At 44.0% G+C, this 16363-nt stretch overlaps 1 protein-coding gene across 1 annotated transcript in view; it reads left to right on the top strand.

Moving 5' to 3' along the window:
* The first annotated feature begins 9196 nt into the window (after nt 1–9196).
* Nucleotides 9197–16363, top strand: part of BLOC1S5 (biogenesis of lysosomal organelles complex 1 subunit 5) — a 71670-nt gene continuing 64503 nt past the window's right edge. Inside the window, exons 1-2 of the mRNA XM_082258767.1 lie at nt 9197–9420; nt 13931–14013. Coding sequence (XP_082114893.1) covers nt 9312–9420; nt 13931–14013 — 192 coding nt within the window. The 5' untranslated portion in view covers nt 9197–9311. The remainder of the gene's footprint in view (nt 9421–13930; nt 14014–16363) is intronic.

Raw genomic sequence — 16363 nt, 5'->3', positions numbered from 1 at the left:
TCCCATTCACGCCATTTGGGGCAATTTTTTAAGAATTTCTAAAGGTAGCGCCAACACCAATCTTCACAATTTATTTATCACTCTTCACCTTCACCTAAGGTTTGATTGGGGCAGCTTACACCTTTCCACCCTCCCCCCATATATCACAGTCCGTAGCGCTGGTCACTCTTCTTTATCAGTATATTATATAGTTAGTAGGCGGTGTCATATGTTAGTACGTCATAAGCATAATATTAGCATAATACTGATTATTTGCAGCTTTCTGATTAGTCAGGTCCGTTATAAGGTGGTCCCTTTCGAGTTCATGAATGTTATCTTCTTTTGAAGGCACTGTGCCAAGGCTCCATCTTTCTTTTCAAGTTCCATCTCGGTGGGTGGAGGCGAGTAGGTATCTAGTAACGGCCATTTTGAGTAAGGACGACAGAGGAAAAATATATATACATGTAGAGAAAAATACACATAGAAAAATAGACATTTTGCTTAATTCACAAGTGTTCATCACATTCCTTCACAATATCCTTTTTTTACCCACAAATAGAGCTTTCTTTTGGTGGTATTTGATCACCTGTGCGATTTTTATTTTTTGCGCTATCAACAAAAAAAAAGAGTGACATTCCTATATTTTTCACATTCTTTCTTTATAACATTCCCAAAAAAAAAATTTAAAAATCTAGATTTTTCATCCTTTCAGGACAATTTGTATTCTGCTACATTTTTTTGGTAAAAAGAAAACCACAATAAGCGTATTTTGATTGGTTTGCACAAAAGTTTTTGCGTCTACAAGCTAGGGGAAAGATTTATGTCATTTTTATTTATTTATTTTTACTAGTAATGGCGGCGATCTGCGATTTTTAGGACCCCTAACTGACCTTTTTGACACTTTTGGGGTTGACCAGTGACATTACTACAGTAATCAGTGCTAAAAATATGCGCTGTTACTGTACTAATGCCATTGGCAGGGAAGGGGTTAACCTAGGGGTGATCAAAGGATTAAGTGTGAGCCTAGGGGAGTGTTTACTAACTGTATGGGGGAGGGACTTGTGAAATTACCACAAAGACCTGTGATCCTATATAGAAGGATTACAACTGCAGACCGTCCTTCTCTCTCAGCGGGGAGAGATCGTACATGCCTGGGGGCAATCGTGGCCGCAGGCCCAATGCATCAGCATCCCCTCTGCCCAGTGGGGGCAGAAGCGTGCCGCTGGTGGCCCGACCTCTACCCCCAGCACCACTCACACGACCAATGTAGGGCTACCTCGGTTCCTGCAGGAGAGGCTGCTTGCCACAGTAAATGTGGCAGGTGGTCTTAATGTGGTTAAATAATCACATTTTGCTGCTTTGCAGCATGAAATGAAGACACACCTGTGTTTGTTTTATCCAACTGTATTTACTAGTGCAACTCATAACATCCAAGTTAAAGATTTAACACCAACATGTCAGAAACTAATAAAAAAAAATCAAAAACAGAATCACTGTGTTGGAAAAAGGATAACCCCCCTTGTGTCAGTATTTTGTTGAACCATCTTTTGCTTTAACCACTTTACCACTGCCCACAGTAATATTACTGCGGCAGAGTGGCTTGTTATCGTCTGACGACGTAGTACTACGTCGTCAGACACTCCCCCTTCTGGGCGGCGCTTGCGCGCCGCCGGAGGCTCGCTCCCGCTGTTTTCAGTCACAGCGGGAGTCAGGCCAGGGGAGGAGCAGCGGCGATCGCCGCCGCTCTTCCCCCGATCGTCGGGGATCTAGTGTAGAGATCCGCCCGCCTGTGTAAACACAAGCGGGTGGATCTCCATAGTGACAGGGAGTGACAGATCGGACTGTTCAGCATAGCTGGACATCCGATCTGTCCATGACTCACTCAGTCCCCTCCCCCCCCACACGTCAGTAAGCACCAGGCATACATTAACCCCTCCCTCTCCAATAAAATTAACCCCTTCCCTGCCAGTGTCATTTTTACAGTAACAGTGCATATATATAGCACTGATTACTGCAGTAATGTCACTGGTACCCCCAAAAGTGTCAAAAATGTCAGTCAAGGGTCCGATCTGTCCGCCGCAATGTCGCAGTCCCGCAAAAAAAATCGCAGATCGCCGCCATTACGCGTTAAAAAAAAAAACACCAAAAATGACAGAAATCTTTCCCTTTGTTAGTAAACGCAATAACTTTTGCGCAAACCAATCAAAATACGCTTATTGTGATTTTTTTACCAAACATAGGTAGCAGAAAACAAATTGGCCAAAAATTTTTAAAAAAATTGGTTTTTACATTTTTTTGGGGGGGAATTTCATATAAAAAAATGTTAAAAATATTGTTATTTTTTCAAAATAAACGCTCTTTTTTTGTTTATAGCGCAAAAAGTGAAAATCGCACAGGTGATCAAATACCACCAAAAGAAAGCTCTGTTTGTGGGAAAAAAAGGACGTAAATTTCGTTTGGGTACGGCGTCGCACGACCGCGCAATTGTCAGTTAAAGTCGCACAGCGCCGAATCGCAAAAAGTGGCCTGGACGGAAGACAGCAAAATCCTCCGGTGGTAAAGTGGTTAATTACAGCCTTTAGTCTGTTGGGATATGTCTCTACTAACTTTGCACATCTAGACATTGCAATATTTGCCCACTCTTCTTTGCAGAATTGCTCAAGTTCAGTTAAATCTGATGGTGACCGTTTGTGGACTGCAGTCTTCAAGTCATTCCACAGATTTTCCTTGGGGTTTAAGTCTGGGCTCTGACTAGGCTGTGCAAGGACAGTCACCTTTTTCTCCTTCAACTGTTGTGTGGTCATTTTTGCTGTGTGCTTTGGGTCATTGTCATGTTGAAAGGTAAACCCTCTTCCCATTGACAACTTTCTGGCAGAGAGCAGAAGATTTTCCTCAATAATTTGATGTTATTTTGCCCCATCCATTTTTCTTCTATCCTGACAAGTGCTCCAGTTCCAGCTGCAGAGAAACACCCCCATAATTGGATATTATCACCTCCATGCTTTACTGTAGGAATGATGCTATTTGGAACTTGAGGTGTATAGGATTTCCGCCAGACAGATCGTTTGATGTTGAGGCCAAACCATAAAATTTTAGTCTCATCTGACCATAACCCCTTTTTCCATGTGGCCTCAGAGTCTTTAAGATGTGTTTAAGGTGGTCAGATGAGACTAAAATTGAACTATATGGCCTCAACACCAAACGATATGTCTAGCGAAAATACAATAAAGCTCACCATCCAAAATAACACCATTCCTACAGTAAAGAATGGAGGAGGTAATATCCTGTTATGGGGGTGTTTCTGTGTATAAAATAGACCATCTTATCTTTTTACTATGGCTAACAGCACAAGGATTAAAATGGTTAATGGTGATTGAGAGAATTTAATTCCGCTTGATGCAAGCTCAAAAACTATTTTAGTATATTTGTACAGCAAAAATAAGTTATCTTGAATGAAGTGTGGCAAAAAAAAAAAAAAACATGTCATGCTTACAGTACCTGCTCTGTGCAATGGTTTTGCTCCCACTGCTCACTGAGACCCCTTCATGACCAGCCCATTTTTTGCTATTTAGTGATGTGCTACTTTACCTGGAAATTGTGTGGTCATGCGTACCCAAATTTATCTCCCCCCCCCCCCCATATAGAGGTGGTATTTGATCACCACTAGGTTTTTTATGTTTTTTTATTATATAAATGAAAAAAAGACTGAAAATTTTGGGGGAAGAAAATGTTTTTACATTCTAATTTAAAACATATCTAATAAAAAATGTAAAAAAATAAAATTTCTTTATAAATTTAGGTCAAAATGTTTTCTGCTGCATGTCTTTGGTAAAAATAAAAATCCCAATAAGTGTATATTGATTGGTTTTCTTGAAAGTTATAGAGTCTACAAACGATGGAACATAAACTGTAATTTTTATTTTAAATAGATAAAATTCAACACAGAAATATATCCAAAGGTATTTCTATAGAACTTTAGTAGCGCAAGGATGGTGGAACCCTCCTTATGTAAAGTACATAGAGTACTCAAATGTCCATTGATTGGCAATATATTAGCATATCATAAGTCTTTTATACAATCTGAAGAGGATCTTTGTTTGTGCTGATAACAGGACCACCATAAGATATCACCACCACCAGTGCTGGGATTATGGCCAAAAAACGCACTCACCAGAAAGCCATGCCTAACCACTCTCATGGAATAGGCTAAAACAGTATGGATAAACCAACTTCCTCCTGGTAATCTCGGCCACTGCAAGCACTCCTCCTCTCATAGGCAATGTATGGGTGACAAGACAAAAAGCACTACCATAGCGTGATACCGTTTGGCAAAATTTATTTCCACACAACAGTACACATCACACTCACTTGTTAGTAGATCATTAAAAGCAAAATACTGATAGGTTCAGAGTCTGGTACGCTGATAGTGTGGTCCGTGGTCCCGCTGCATTCACCGAACGCCAGAATACTCCTTCCCCATCAAAACACAGATACTAGTGGACGCCGTATAGCCACGCCCGACGCGTTTCGTCATTTCTGACTTTCTCACGGGGGCAGATGCACGAACAAAGATCCTCTTCAGATTGTATAAAAGACTTATGATATGCTAATATATTGCCAATCAATGGACATTTGAGCACTCTATGCACTTTACATTAGGAGGGTTCCACCATCCTTGCGCTACTAAAGTTCTATAGAAATACCTTTGGATATATTTCTGTGTTGAATTTTATCTATTTATGATTTTATGTTTGAAGTAGCAGCACATTTTATTTTATTTTATTGTATTTATATCCTGTCAGCGCAGAGGATCACATTAACCCATTGAGAGGTTTTATTCTGTGTTATTTTGTATGTAATTTTTATTTATTGGTATTGATCAACGACTTCTAATGGGATTGCAATAGTGCAGCAGAAAATTTGACACTAACTGACACTTTGTGTAAACTGACCAACTGAAACCGATATCACCAGTGAAATGAATACAGTGATCAGCGAAAATAATATACACTACTGTTACTGTAATAATGACAATGGCTGGGAGGGAGCTAACATCTAGGGCAATCAAAGGGATAACTGTGAGCCTGACAATGTTTACTGTATGTACTGTGTGCTGATCTTACTAAGCAATGTGCCGTTTTTTTACTTGCTGCTTTTCAGGGAAAAAAAAATGGCACATCACTGCTGTCTGTAGAGAAACCTGTGTTGTTTACCAACACAAGGCTCTCTTCTCTCATTTAGAGTCGGTTCACACTAAGGCGACACGACTCCTTACTACTTCGGGGGCGACTTGTGCATTACCATGCTCCACGACTTCGGAGCGACTTGCAGGGACTTCACATAATGGAAGTCTATGCAAGTCGTTCTGAGGTCGCCCCGAAGTAGTACAGGACCCTTTTTCTAAGTCGGAGCGACTTGTGTCGCTCCTATTAGTATGGTTCCTGTAGCGGTCAATGGACCGTGAGGGAGCGCGACTTGTCAGGCTGACAAGTCACCTGACAAGTCGCGCTAGTGTGAACCGACTCTAACTCAGCCAATCAATGGGTTCTAGCTATATTTATGTTATCCTGCGCAGCCAAGCTGCACTGAGGCAGTAAAGCTACAGGAGGCGTCTGCAAGTGGTTAAAGTGGTTGTTAACCCACCTTTAGGATTTTTACCTATAGGTAAGCCTTTAATAAGGCTTACCTATACAGTCAGGTCCATAAATATTGGGACATTGACACAATTCTAATCTTTTTTAGCCCTATACACCACCACAATAGATTTTAAATGATTGGATTTGAAAAAAAAAACATGATGTGCTTTAATTGCAGACTTTCAGCTTTCATTTGAGGGTATTTACATCCAAATCAGGTGAACAGTGTAGGAATTACAAGTTTGTATATGTGCCTCCCACCTTTTAAGGGGCCAAAAGTAATGGGACAGATTAACAATCATAAATCAAACTTTCACTTTTTAATACTTGGTTGCAAATCCTTTGCAGTCAATTACAGCCTGAAGTCTGGAACGCATAGACATCACCAGACGCTGGGTTTCATCCTTGATGATGCTCTACCAGGCCTCTACTGCAACTGTCTTCAGTTCCTGCTTGTTCTTGGGGCATTTTCCCTTCAGTTTTGTCTTCAGCAAGTGAAATGCATGCTCAACCGGATTCCGGTCAGGTGATTGACTTGGCCACTGCATAACATTCCACTTCTTTCCCTTAAAAAATCCTTTGGTTGCTTTCACAGTATGCTTCGGGTCATTGTCCATCTGCACTGTGAAGCGCCATCCAATGAGTTCTGAAGCATTTGGCTGAATATGAGCAGATAACATTGCCCGAAACACTTCAGAATTCATCCTGCTGCTTTTGTCAGCAGTCACATCATCAATAAATACAAGAGAACCAGTTCCATTGGCAGCCATACATGCCCACGCCATGACACTACCACCACCATGCTTCCCTGATGAGGTGGTATGCTTTGGATCATGAGCAGTTCCTTTCCTTCTCCATACTCTTCTCTTCCCATCACTCTGGTACAAGTTGATCTTGGTCTCATCTGTCCATAGGATGTTGTTCCAAAACTGTGAAGGCTTTTTTAGATGTTGTTTGGCAAACTCTAATCTGGCCTTCCTGTTTTTGAGGCTCACCAATGGTTTACATCTTGTGGTGAACCCTCTGTATTCACTCCGGTGAAGTCTTCTCTTGATTGTTGACTTTGACACACATACACCTACCTCCTGGAGAGTGTTCTTGATCTGGCTGACTGTTGTGAAGGCTGTTTTCTTCACCAGGGAAAGAATTATTCGGTCATCAACCACAGTTGTTTTCCGATGTCTTCCGGGTCTTTCTTTTTTAAGGATGTTCCAAACAGTTGATTTGGCCACACCTAATGTTTTTTAGTATCTCTCTGATGGGTTTGTTTTGTTTTTTCAGCCTAATGATGGCTTGCTTCACTGATAGTGACAGCTCTTTGGATCTCATATTGAGAGTTGACAGCAACAGATTCCAAATGCAAATAGCACACTTGAAATTAACTCTGGACCTTTAATCTGCTCCTTGTAAATGGGATAATGAGGGAATAACACACACCTGGCCATGGAACAGCTGAGCAGCCAATTGTCCCATTACTTTTGGTCCCTTAAAAAGTGGGAGGCACATATACAAACCATTGTAATTCCTACACTTTTCACCTGGTTTGGATGTAAATACCCTCAAATTAAAGTTGAAAGTCTGCAGTTAAAGCACATCTTGTTTGTTTCATTTCAAATCCATTATAGAGCCAAAAAGATTAGAATTGTGTCAATGTCCCAATATTTATGGCCCTGACTGTAGGTGCTGTAAATATCTCCTAAACTTGTACCGTTTAGGAGATATTTACATTGCATACAGCCGATGACGTCATCGGCGCATGCGCTCTGAAGAATCAGCTGCCCATGCGTGACATGTATTATTGAGTGACGTCAATAATACAGGCGAAATCCGCAGACCCGGAAGGAAGGAGGCCAAAGATGGATGCAGCTGCCAGCAGGGACAACACGGGCTTCGTTTGCAGGTAAGTGTCACATAATGTGCTAGTATGTGATGCATACTAGCACATTATGCATTTACTTTGCAGGAAAGCAAAAAGAAAAAAAAAAGGAAGAGTTTACTTCCTCTTTAACCACTTCCCGCCCGCCCTATAGGTGATTGACGGCGGGAAGGTGGTTGTATTATCCTGACACGCCGTCAACTGACTCTGAAGCCGCCCCGTACAGCGTGAATTCAGTGCAGCTTGCAAGTGACTTTGCAAGCGATTGTCTCTCGTTCAGAGACCGATTACCCCCTGTGACGAAGTCGGAAGTGACGAAACGTGTTGGGCGTGGCTATGCGGCAATCAGACTTACAGTAATCTGAACGAGAGACAATTCCCATATGATCTGCAGCCAGCGTGGAGGTGGTGAGATCTCTGGGTGATCGATCCTTTCGGTCAATATATATCCATGAAGCTTGTACCATTGTTTAACATGTGAGTGGTTTGTAGCGGATTTTAATAAATATTTGAGTGGGAACGTTATCACACTAGTGGAGTCTTTTTTTATTTATGGGACCCACAGAGTGACCAATGTTAATGTAAAGTTGGAGGAATGGTTTTAGTCCACTCAAGGATCCTAATATAGCGCCTTATATCATAGCGTGTTTGCCCAACCATGAGAATGGGGGGCATTAGATGTGGTGAGTGACCATCTGACAGGAGTGGGAGTGTTGTCACACAGCGGTTGTGGAGTTTTCTGGTGATATATCGAATCAACATTCATTGGTTGCACTGTGTATTCAATCAACATTCACTGATTGCACTGTGTATTCAATCAACATTCACTGGTTGCACTGTGTATTCAATCAACATTTATTGGTTGCACTGTGTATTCAATCAACATTCACTGATTGCACTGTGTATTCAATCAACATTCACTGGTTGCACTGTGTATTCAATCAACATTTATTGCTTGCACTGTGTATTCAATCAACATTCACTGATTGCACTGTGTATTCAATCAACATTCACTGATTGCACTGTGTATTCAATCAACATTCACTGATTGCACTGTGTATTCAATCAACATTCACTGATTGCACTGTGTATTCAATCAACATTCACTGATTGCACTGTGTATTCAATCAACATTCACTGATTGCACTGTGTATTCAATCAACATTCACTGATTGCACTGTGTATTCAATCAACATTCACTGGTTGCACTGTGTGTTCAATCAACATTCACTGGTTGCGCTGTGTATTCAATCAACATTCACTGGTTGCACTGTGTATTCAATCAACATTCACTGGACTCATTATTATTTGGAGTCTTCATGTGCTCACTAGGATTATTCGTTTTTTTGGACTCTTGTTTTTTGTATATGCATATATTTACATTTATTTTTCACATTTTTTTTTTTTTAATTTTATAGTCACTATATTGCTATTTCAGTGGCTCATTGCGCTGCTGGTGTTGCACATATTTGTTATTTTTTCATTTATGTGTTTTTTCACTTGTGGCATATATTCTGGTATTGGATCGTATAGAGCGGGCGATCAGCTGTTTATTTGTATCTTTCTAATACACTCTACTCAATCTAGCTTTTATATCATTCCAGAACACAGCACTTCCTGAAAGAGATGGAGGCATGCCATGTGAGCCCACCAATCAGACGCCGCATCTGGCTAGGCACGCCTCCATCACGTATCCAATCACGGTGTGTGTGCGCGGCTCACGGCAGTAGTGGTAGGGTGATTCCGTGCACTGTGAGCGCGAGGTCGGCGTTGGTCACAGGGGTCATGTGACATGGTGGTCAGCTGTCTCCCCCAGGAAGATGAGTACTAGTTCTCCTTCCAGAGTTACTGCTGCTCCGGTCACAGCGAGCCCCAGACCCCGGGACAACGTCTATTCTGTGGCACCAGCAACCCAACTTATCATTAAGGGTATGGCAAAGAAACACCAGGGGAGGGGGGATTGATGGGCTGTGGGGGGTCGGGCGTCTTGTACGGGACATTGCTCATGTGTTACACTGTGCACCGTGACTGGAGGTAGATACACTTAAACATGGCCACCCATCAGGATACACCTAGACGTGCCCACCCGTCAGGATACACCTAGACGTGCCCACCTGTCAGGATATACCTAGACGTGCCCACCTGTCAGGATATACCTAGACGTGCCCACCTGTCAGGATACACCTAGACGTGCCCACCTGTCAGGATATACCTAGACGTGCCCACCTGTCAGGATATACCTAGACGTGCCCACCTGTCAGGATATACCTAGACGTGCCCACCCGTCAGGATACACCTAGACGCGCCCATCCATCAGGATTCACCTAGAAGTGCCCACCCGTTAGGATACACCTATACGTGCCCACCCATCAGGATACACCTAGACGTGCCCACCCGTCAGGATACACCTAGACGTGCCCACCCGTCAGGATACACCTAGACGCGCCCACCCGTCAGGATACACCTAGACGTGTCCACCCGTCAGGATACACCTAGACGTGCCCACCCGTCAGGATACACCTAGACGTGCCCACCCGTCAGGATACACCTATACATGCCCACCCGTCAGGATACACCTATACGTGCCCACCCGTCAGGATACACCTAGACGTGCCCACCCATCAGGATACACCTAGACGTGTCCACCCGTCCGGATACACCTAGACGTGCCCACCCGTCCGGATACACCTATACGTGCCCACCCGTCAGGATACACCTATACGTGCCCACCCGTCAGGATACACCTATACGTGCCCACCCGTCAGGATACACCTATACGTGCCCACCCATCAGGATACACCTATACGTGCCCACCCGTCAGGATACACCTATACGTGCGCACCCGTCAGGATACACCTAGACGTGCCCACCCGTCAGGATACACCTATACGTGCCCACCCGTCAGGATACACGTATACGTGCCCACCCGTCAGGATACACGTATACGTGCCCACCCGTCAGGATACACCTAGACGTGCCCACCCGTCAGGATACACCTAGACGTGCCCACCCGTCAGGATACACCTGGAAGTGCTCACCCATCAGGATACACCTAGACGCGCCCACCCATCAGGATACACCTAGACGCGTCCACCCATCAGGATACACCTAGACGTGCCCACCCGTCAGGATACACCTAGACGTGTCCACCCATCAGGATACACCTAGACGTGCCCACCCGTCAGGATACACCTAGAAGTGCCCACCCGTCAGGATACACCTAGACGTGCCCACCCATCAGGATACACCTAGACGTGTCCACCCGTCCGGATACACCTATACGTGCACACCCGTCAGGATACACCTATACGTGCCCACCCGTCAGGATACACCTATACGTGCCCACCCGTCAGGATACACCTATACATGCCCACCCGTCAGGATACGCCTATACGTGCCCACCCGTCAGGATACACCTATACGTGCCCACCCGTCAGGATACACCTAGACGTGCCCACCCATCAGGATACACCTAGACGTGTCCACCCGTCCGGATACACCTAGACGTGTCCACCCGTCCGGATACACCTATACGTGCCCACCCGTCAGGATACACCTATACGTGCCCACCCGTCAGGATACACCTATACGTGCGCACCCGTCAGGATACACCTATACGTGCGCACCCGTCAGGATACACCTAGACGTGCCCACCCGTCAGGATACACCTAGACGTGCCCACCCGTCAGGATACACCTAGACGTGCCCACCCGTCAGGATACACCTAGACGTGCCCACCTGTCAGGATACACCTGGAAGTGCTCACCCGTCAGGATACACCTAGACGTGCCCACCCGTCAGGATACACCTAGACGTGCCCACCCGTCAGGATACACCTGGAAGTGCTCACCCATCAGGATACACCTAGACGTGCCCACCCATCAGGATTCACCTAGACGTGCCCACCCGTCAGGATACACCTAGACGTGCCCACCCGTCAGGATACACCTAGACGTGCCCACCCGTCAGGATACACCTAGACGTGCCCACCCGTCAGGATACACCTAGACGCGCCCACCCGTCAGGATACACCTAGACGTGCCCACCCGTCAGGATACACCTAGACGTGCCCACCCGTCAGGATACACCTATACGTGCCCACCCGTCAGGATACACCTGGAAGTGCTCACCAGTCAGGATACAAATAGACGTGCCCACCCGTCAGGATACACCTAGACGCGCCCACCCGTCAGGATACACCTAGACGCGCCCACCCGTCAGGATACACCTAGACGCGCCCACCCGTCAGGATACACCTAGACGCGCCCACCCGTCAGGACTGTGTGTGTGTGGTAGTAGAATACTTTGTCATTGACAGTGCAGAAGGGTTCAAATCCCCCTGTCAGTTTTTAATGCTGTCTCTAGCCCCCCACAACACCCCCCCCCCCTCCGGGAGATTTATTTTTACTTCCAGACCTGGAGATGCAGCAGGTGAGAAAAAAAAAATCCTCTGCTCCCACTAGTGTGACTTGTCATGGACACTTTCATTGGCACCCGTTCCAATCTATGCGACCCTGGTTCACACCGGTGGAGCTTTGAAATCGTGCTACTTCAGTGTCGAACATCAGTGCGATTTGCACTGCTGATTTCATTGAACAGAAGTCTATGCAAGTTGCAATGAAATCGGTAAAAAGTAGTGCAGGAGCATTTCATGTTCGCTGCAACATGAGTCGCAGTTCCATTGCTGGCAAGGAGTTTGCTACTTATCATGCGATTTGGACCTTTCAGATTGCATGATAAGTCGCACCAGTGTGAATGGGGCTTTAAAAGGGTTCCTGCACTACTTTGATGCGACTGGAGTGCCAGAGAGTGTAAAGTTGCATGACTTTGGAGTCACAATAGTGGACCCGGAGCCTAAAAGCTGATAAGAAACACGATAAGAAAATCGGAAGTAAAATTTCGTCTGACGAACGATCTGCCGATTTTTGGATCGTTAGTATAGTGCTTTCCTCAGCCGATTCTGAATTTTCGGACGACAAAAGCTGAATATGCAGGTTATAAAATTTTTATTGCATGTGAACAAAACGTCCAATTTTAATTTCATCAGTACAGTTTTTGTTCAAAAAAAAGTCGCAAGAGCAAGACTACGCATGCCTGGAAACAATCCAACACATGACATCACTTCTGAAGTTGAATTCTGTCGTACGAGAATTTTCATATGAAAATAACCTCTTCTCTTTCCATATGAGATTAGCAAGCAACAAAATAACAGATAAAATTTGTCCGATAATCTGATCGTGTGTGCGAGACTTTAGAGCCTGTTTTTACATGTAGGCTGGTGTCCATTGTGTGTTGGGGGAGGGGAGTGGGGTAACGCTGGTTTTAAAGTCATGTGATTTCATGTGCGGCTTGCTGACATATGTGCAAGGTCATTTAACATAGGTCAATGAAAGTCGCACTGAAATCGCAGAGAAATAGTGCAGGAACCTTCTTCAAAGTCACTGTGACTCAAGTTAACTTAGGCTCAGCTCATACTACTGTGACCTAAAAGGCCTTTCGACTTACAGTGCGACTTCCTGGTGATTTGCTGGCAACTTGATGCTGGAAGCGACTTTGTCTTGTGCAGGTCAGGTATGCAGACATAACAGCATACAGGACGATGCCATGTACTGCTTGGGTAATCTTCCTGTAATGCCGGATCCAAATCACATCGATATTGATGATGACTCGACTTGGAGGCGACTCCCAATTAAATCTATGGACTCAAGTCGAAAGGAGATCACCTTGAAACAGTACATAGTCGGAGCGAATTCAGTAGTGCTAATTAAGACAGCTCTCATTGACTAACATGGGATTTCACGTCATGCGACTTGGTCTCACAAGTCGGATCCCAAGTCGCGGTAGTGTGAACTAAGCCTCAACATTTAAACGGTTCCATTGCTGCAAATGGGGTACAGATTTTCATGCAACTTTGAACTGTCAAGTAGCATGACAAGTTGCACTGGTGTGAACCAGGACTTTACTGTTTTTCTTCCCCTTCCTCTCTCTTTTTTATTTACTTTGGCTAACCCTTTCACTGCCAGAGCTGTATTTGCAGACTTGTTTTAAATAAAATCATTGTAGGCACGAAGATTTCTTTCTTATACTACATCGGGGACCCGATTTTCTTTTTTTTAATGATCAAAATGTATTTTGGGTGCAGTGTTGAATGATGACACAATTGTCATTCAAAGTGTGACAGCACTGAAAGCTGAAAATTGGCCTGGGCAGGAAGGGGGTAAAGTGCCTTTTTTGAACTGTTAAATGATTATATTATGAAAAAATGTTATCCTTGCAAATGCATGCGATTAATGGCCCTAGGAAGAGGTTTGACAAACCAGCATTGTGGGCAGGTTTCGATTGTTCAGAATGGAAAAAATCGAATATATGCACAACCCTTTAATAATTGTTATAATTAATAATAATGTAATAAATATTAATTGATGCAATCATTTTACAGATGTTGGAGAGATCCATTCTAGGCTGTTGGATCACCGGCCAGTTATCCATGGAGAAACACGATATTTCATTAAGGAGTTTGAGGTAAGTCTGACCTTTTCACACATGAGTACCTGTTTGTGTCTTACTTGGAGTTCTTAAAAGACCATAATACAAATAAAGGTACAGAAAAAAAAAAACAGCACAGATGTCAAACTGCGGCCTTCCTGCTGTTTGCAAACTACAAGTCCCATGAGGCATTGCACAGCTGACAGTTACAAGCATGACTCCCAAAGGCAGAGGCATGATGGGACTTGTAGTTCTGTAACATCTGGGGGGCCGCAGTTTGATACCCATGCGCGACTTAACTGACCTGATGAAAAAGATGTGCATTCTTTTGCAAAGGGTTTTTTTTTTGTTTTTTTTTGGGTTTAACTAGTTTCAGAGTCTGGGTGTGCTACAGGCACCCAAAAAAAGTCATAATTGTACACAGAATGTGTGTAGCATGTACAGTGCCTCTGTCCTACTGGAACCCCCTCCCCCAGTATACAGTAATTGTTGGCTTTGACTATTCACATCTGGGATTGCTGTGTACTTACAGAAGGAGGCAGCAACTGAAGCTGTCAAAAAAAAAAGTCTGAATCATAAATTGTTTATAAATACTACCACTCCAGATGCAATATAGAAAGAAAGAAACTAACCTAATGTTATTTTTGTATCTATTCTGTTCATTTAACTGGGATCAAGGGAAAAACTTAGATCTGCATTTTTTTTTTAAATAAAATGTTCCTCTCTTATTAAAGCGGAGTTCCACCCAAAAGTGGAACTTCAGCTTTAAGTGCCTCTGACCCCCTGACATGCCATGTCATTTTTTTTTTTTGGGGGGGGGGGAGGTGCAGGTACCTAGATTTGACAGGTACCAGCTCCCACTTCTGCTCGGGCCACCTAGGCGGCTCGAGCTGCAGTTCTCCTCTCTCCCTCCCTCCCTGCAGTCTTCTGGGACAGGCCCCAGAAGATTGCCTAGCCACTAAGGAAGCGCAGCGCGACTTATGCATGCGCAGTGCGCACCCATTTGTGAAGCCGCAAGCTGTCACAGCTGGGTGCCCACACTAGTGATGCCAGCGGCGTGGAGAGAAGAGGGAGAGAACCGAGGCTTCGATCGGCTGGATCGTGGGACAGGTAAGTGTGTGTTTAATACAGGGCTTGACAAATTTGCCTGAAATCTAGGAGCCAGCTAAAAAAGTTAGGAGCCAGTTTTTTTTTTTAAACGAACAACCAAGCTTTATTTAATAAAACGGATACTAAATTTACACATAAATACGACTAGAACCCCACTCTCCTCTATAGCGCAATTGGATAGAAACAGACTGTCTCTTTCCATCCGATGCCATCTGATCCGATCCACGGGGTGGATAGAAAATAGAACCACCATCCATCTGTTTTTGAAGGACAGGATCAGATGGCGGCAGATTACCGCTCCATAGAGGAGAATGAAGGGTCCGATCAGGTCTGTCTGAAAAACTGACAGGCGGACCCGATCAGACAGCCCGTGTGAAAGGGGCCTTCGGCTGTGGCACGGCGATGAGAAAAAAAAAAAAGATATATATATATATATATAATTTTTTTTTTTTTTAATCATAAGAATTGAAAAAAAGAAAAAGATTTTTTATTTTTTTTAATAATTAAAAAAAAAAAGAAAAAATTATTATTTTTTTTTTTTTTTTTTTTAATTTAAAAAATAAATTAATAATAATAACCACACTCCCTGTCCACTTACCTTTAAGCAAAGGTAACTGGACAGAGAGATGAAGCCTGCAAAAACTTCCCATCTCCTTCCAAAGAGCAGATGAGAGGGAAGGCATTGAGAACATGCATTACTCCCGGCCACCACAAGAGGGCGCCAGTTCCCCTAGCCTCTCATCTCACAGAAGAAGGCCGAAAAGGCGGGGCCTCAATTTATGGACGGCGTGGAAGTCCGTGCACTCAGGAAAGAAGGTGGGGGCGCAAAAGGGACAGGACACCTCCTGCAGGGCACCCCAGGCGCCAGGTCGCTAATTCTAGTCACAAATGCGACCTGGCGCCCGGGGTTTGTCGAGGACTGGTTTAATAACAGGAGTCGTCCCGGAAGATTGGAAATTGGCAAATGTCGTGCCCATTCACAAGAAAGGTAGTAGGGAGGAATCGAACAACTATAGACCAGTGAGTCTGACATCAATAGTAGGCAAATTAATGGAAACCCTATTAAAGGATAGGATTGTGGAACATCTTAAATCCCATGGATTGCAAGATGAAAAACAACATGGGTTTACTTCAGGGAGATCATGTCAAACAAATCTTATAGATTTTTTTGACTGGGTGACTAAAATAATAGACGGTGGAGGTGCAGTAGACATTGCATATCTAGATTTTAGTAAGGCTTTTGACACTGTCCCACATAGAAGACTTATCAATAAAC

Source organism: Pelophylax lessonae, assembly GCF_965119305.1.
Source record: "Pelophylax lessonae genome assembly, chromosome: 5".
In the NCBI taxonomy this organism is placed as follows: domain Eukaryota; kingdom Metazoa; phylum Chordata; class Amphibia; order Anura; family Ranidae; genus Pelophylax; species Pelophylax lessonae.
The sequence above is the reverse complement of the archived record's forward strand: the minus strand, read 5'-3'. Positions and strand labels throughout refer to the sequence as shown.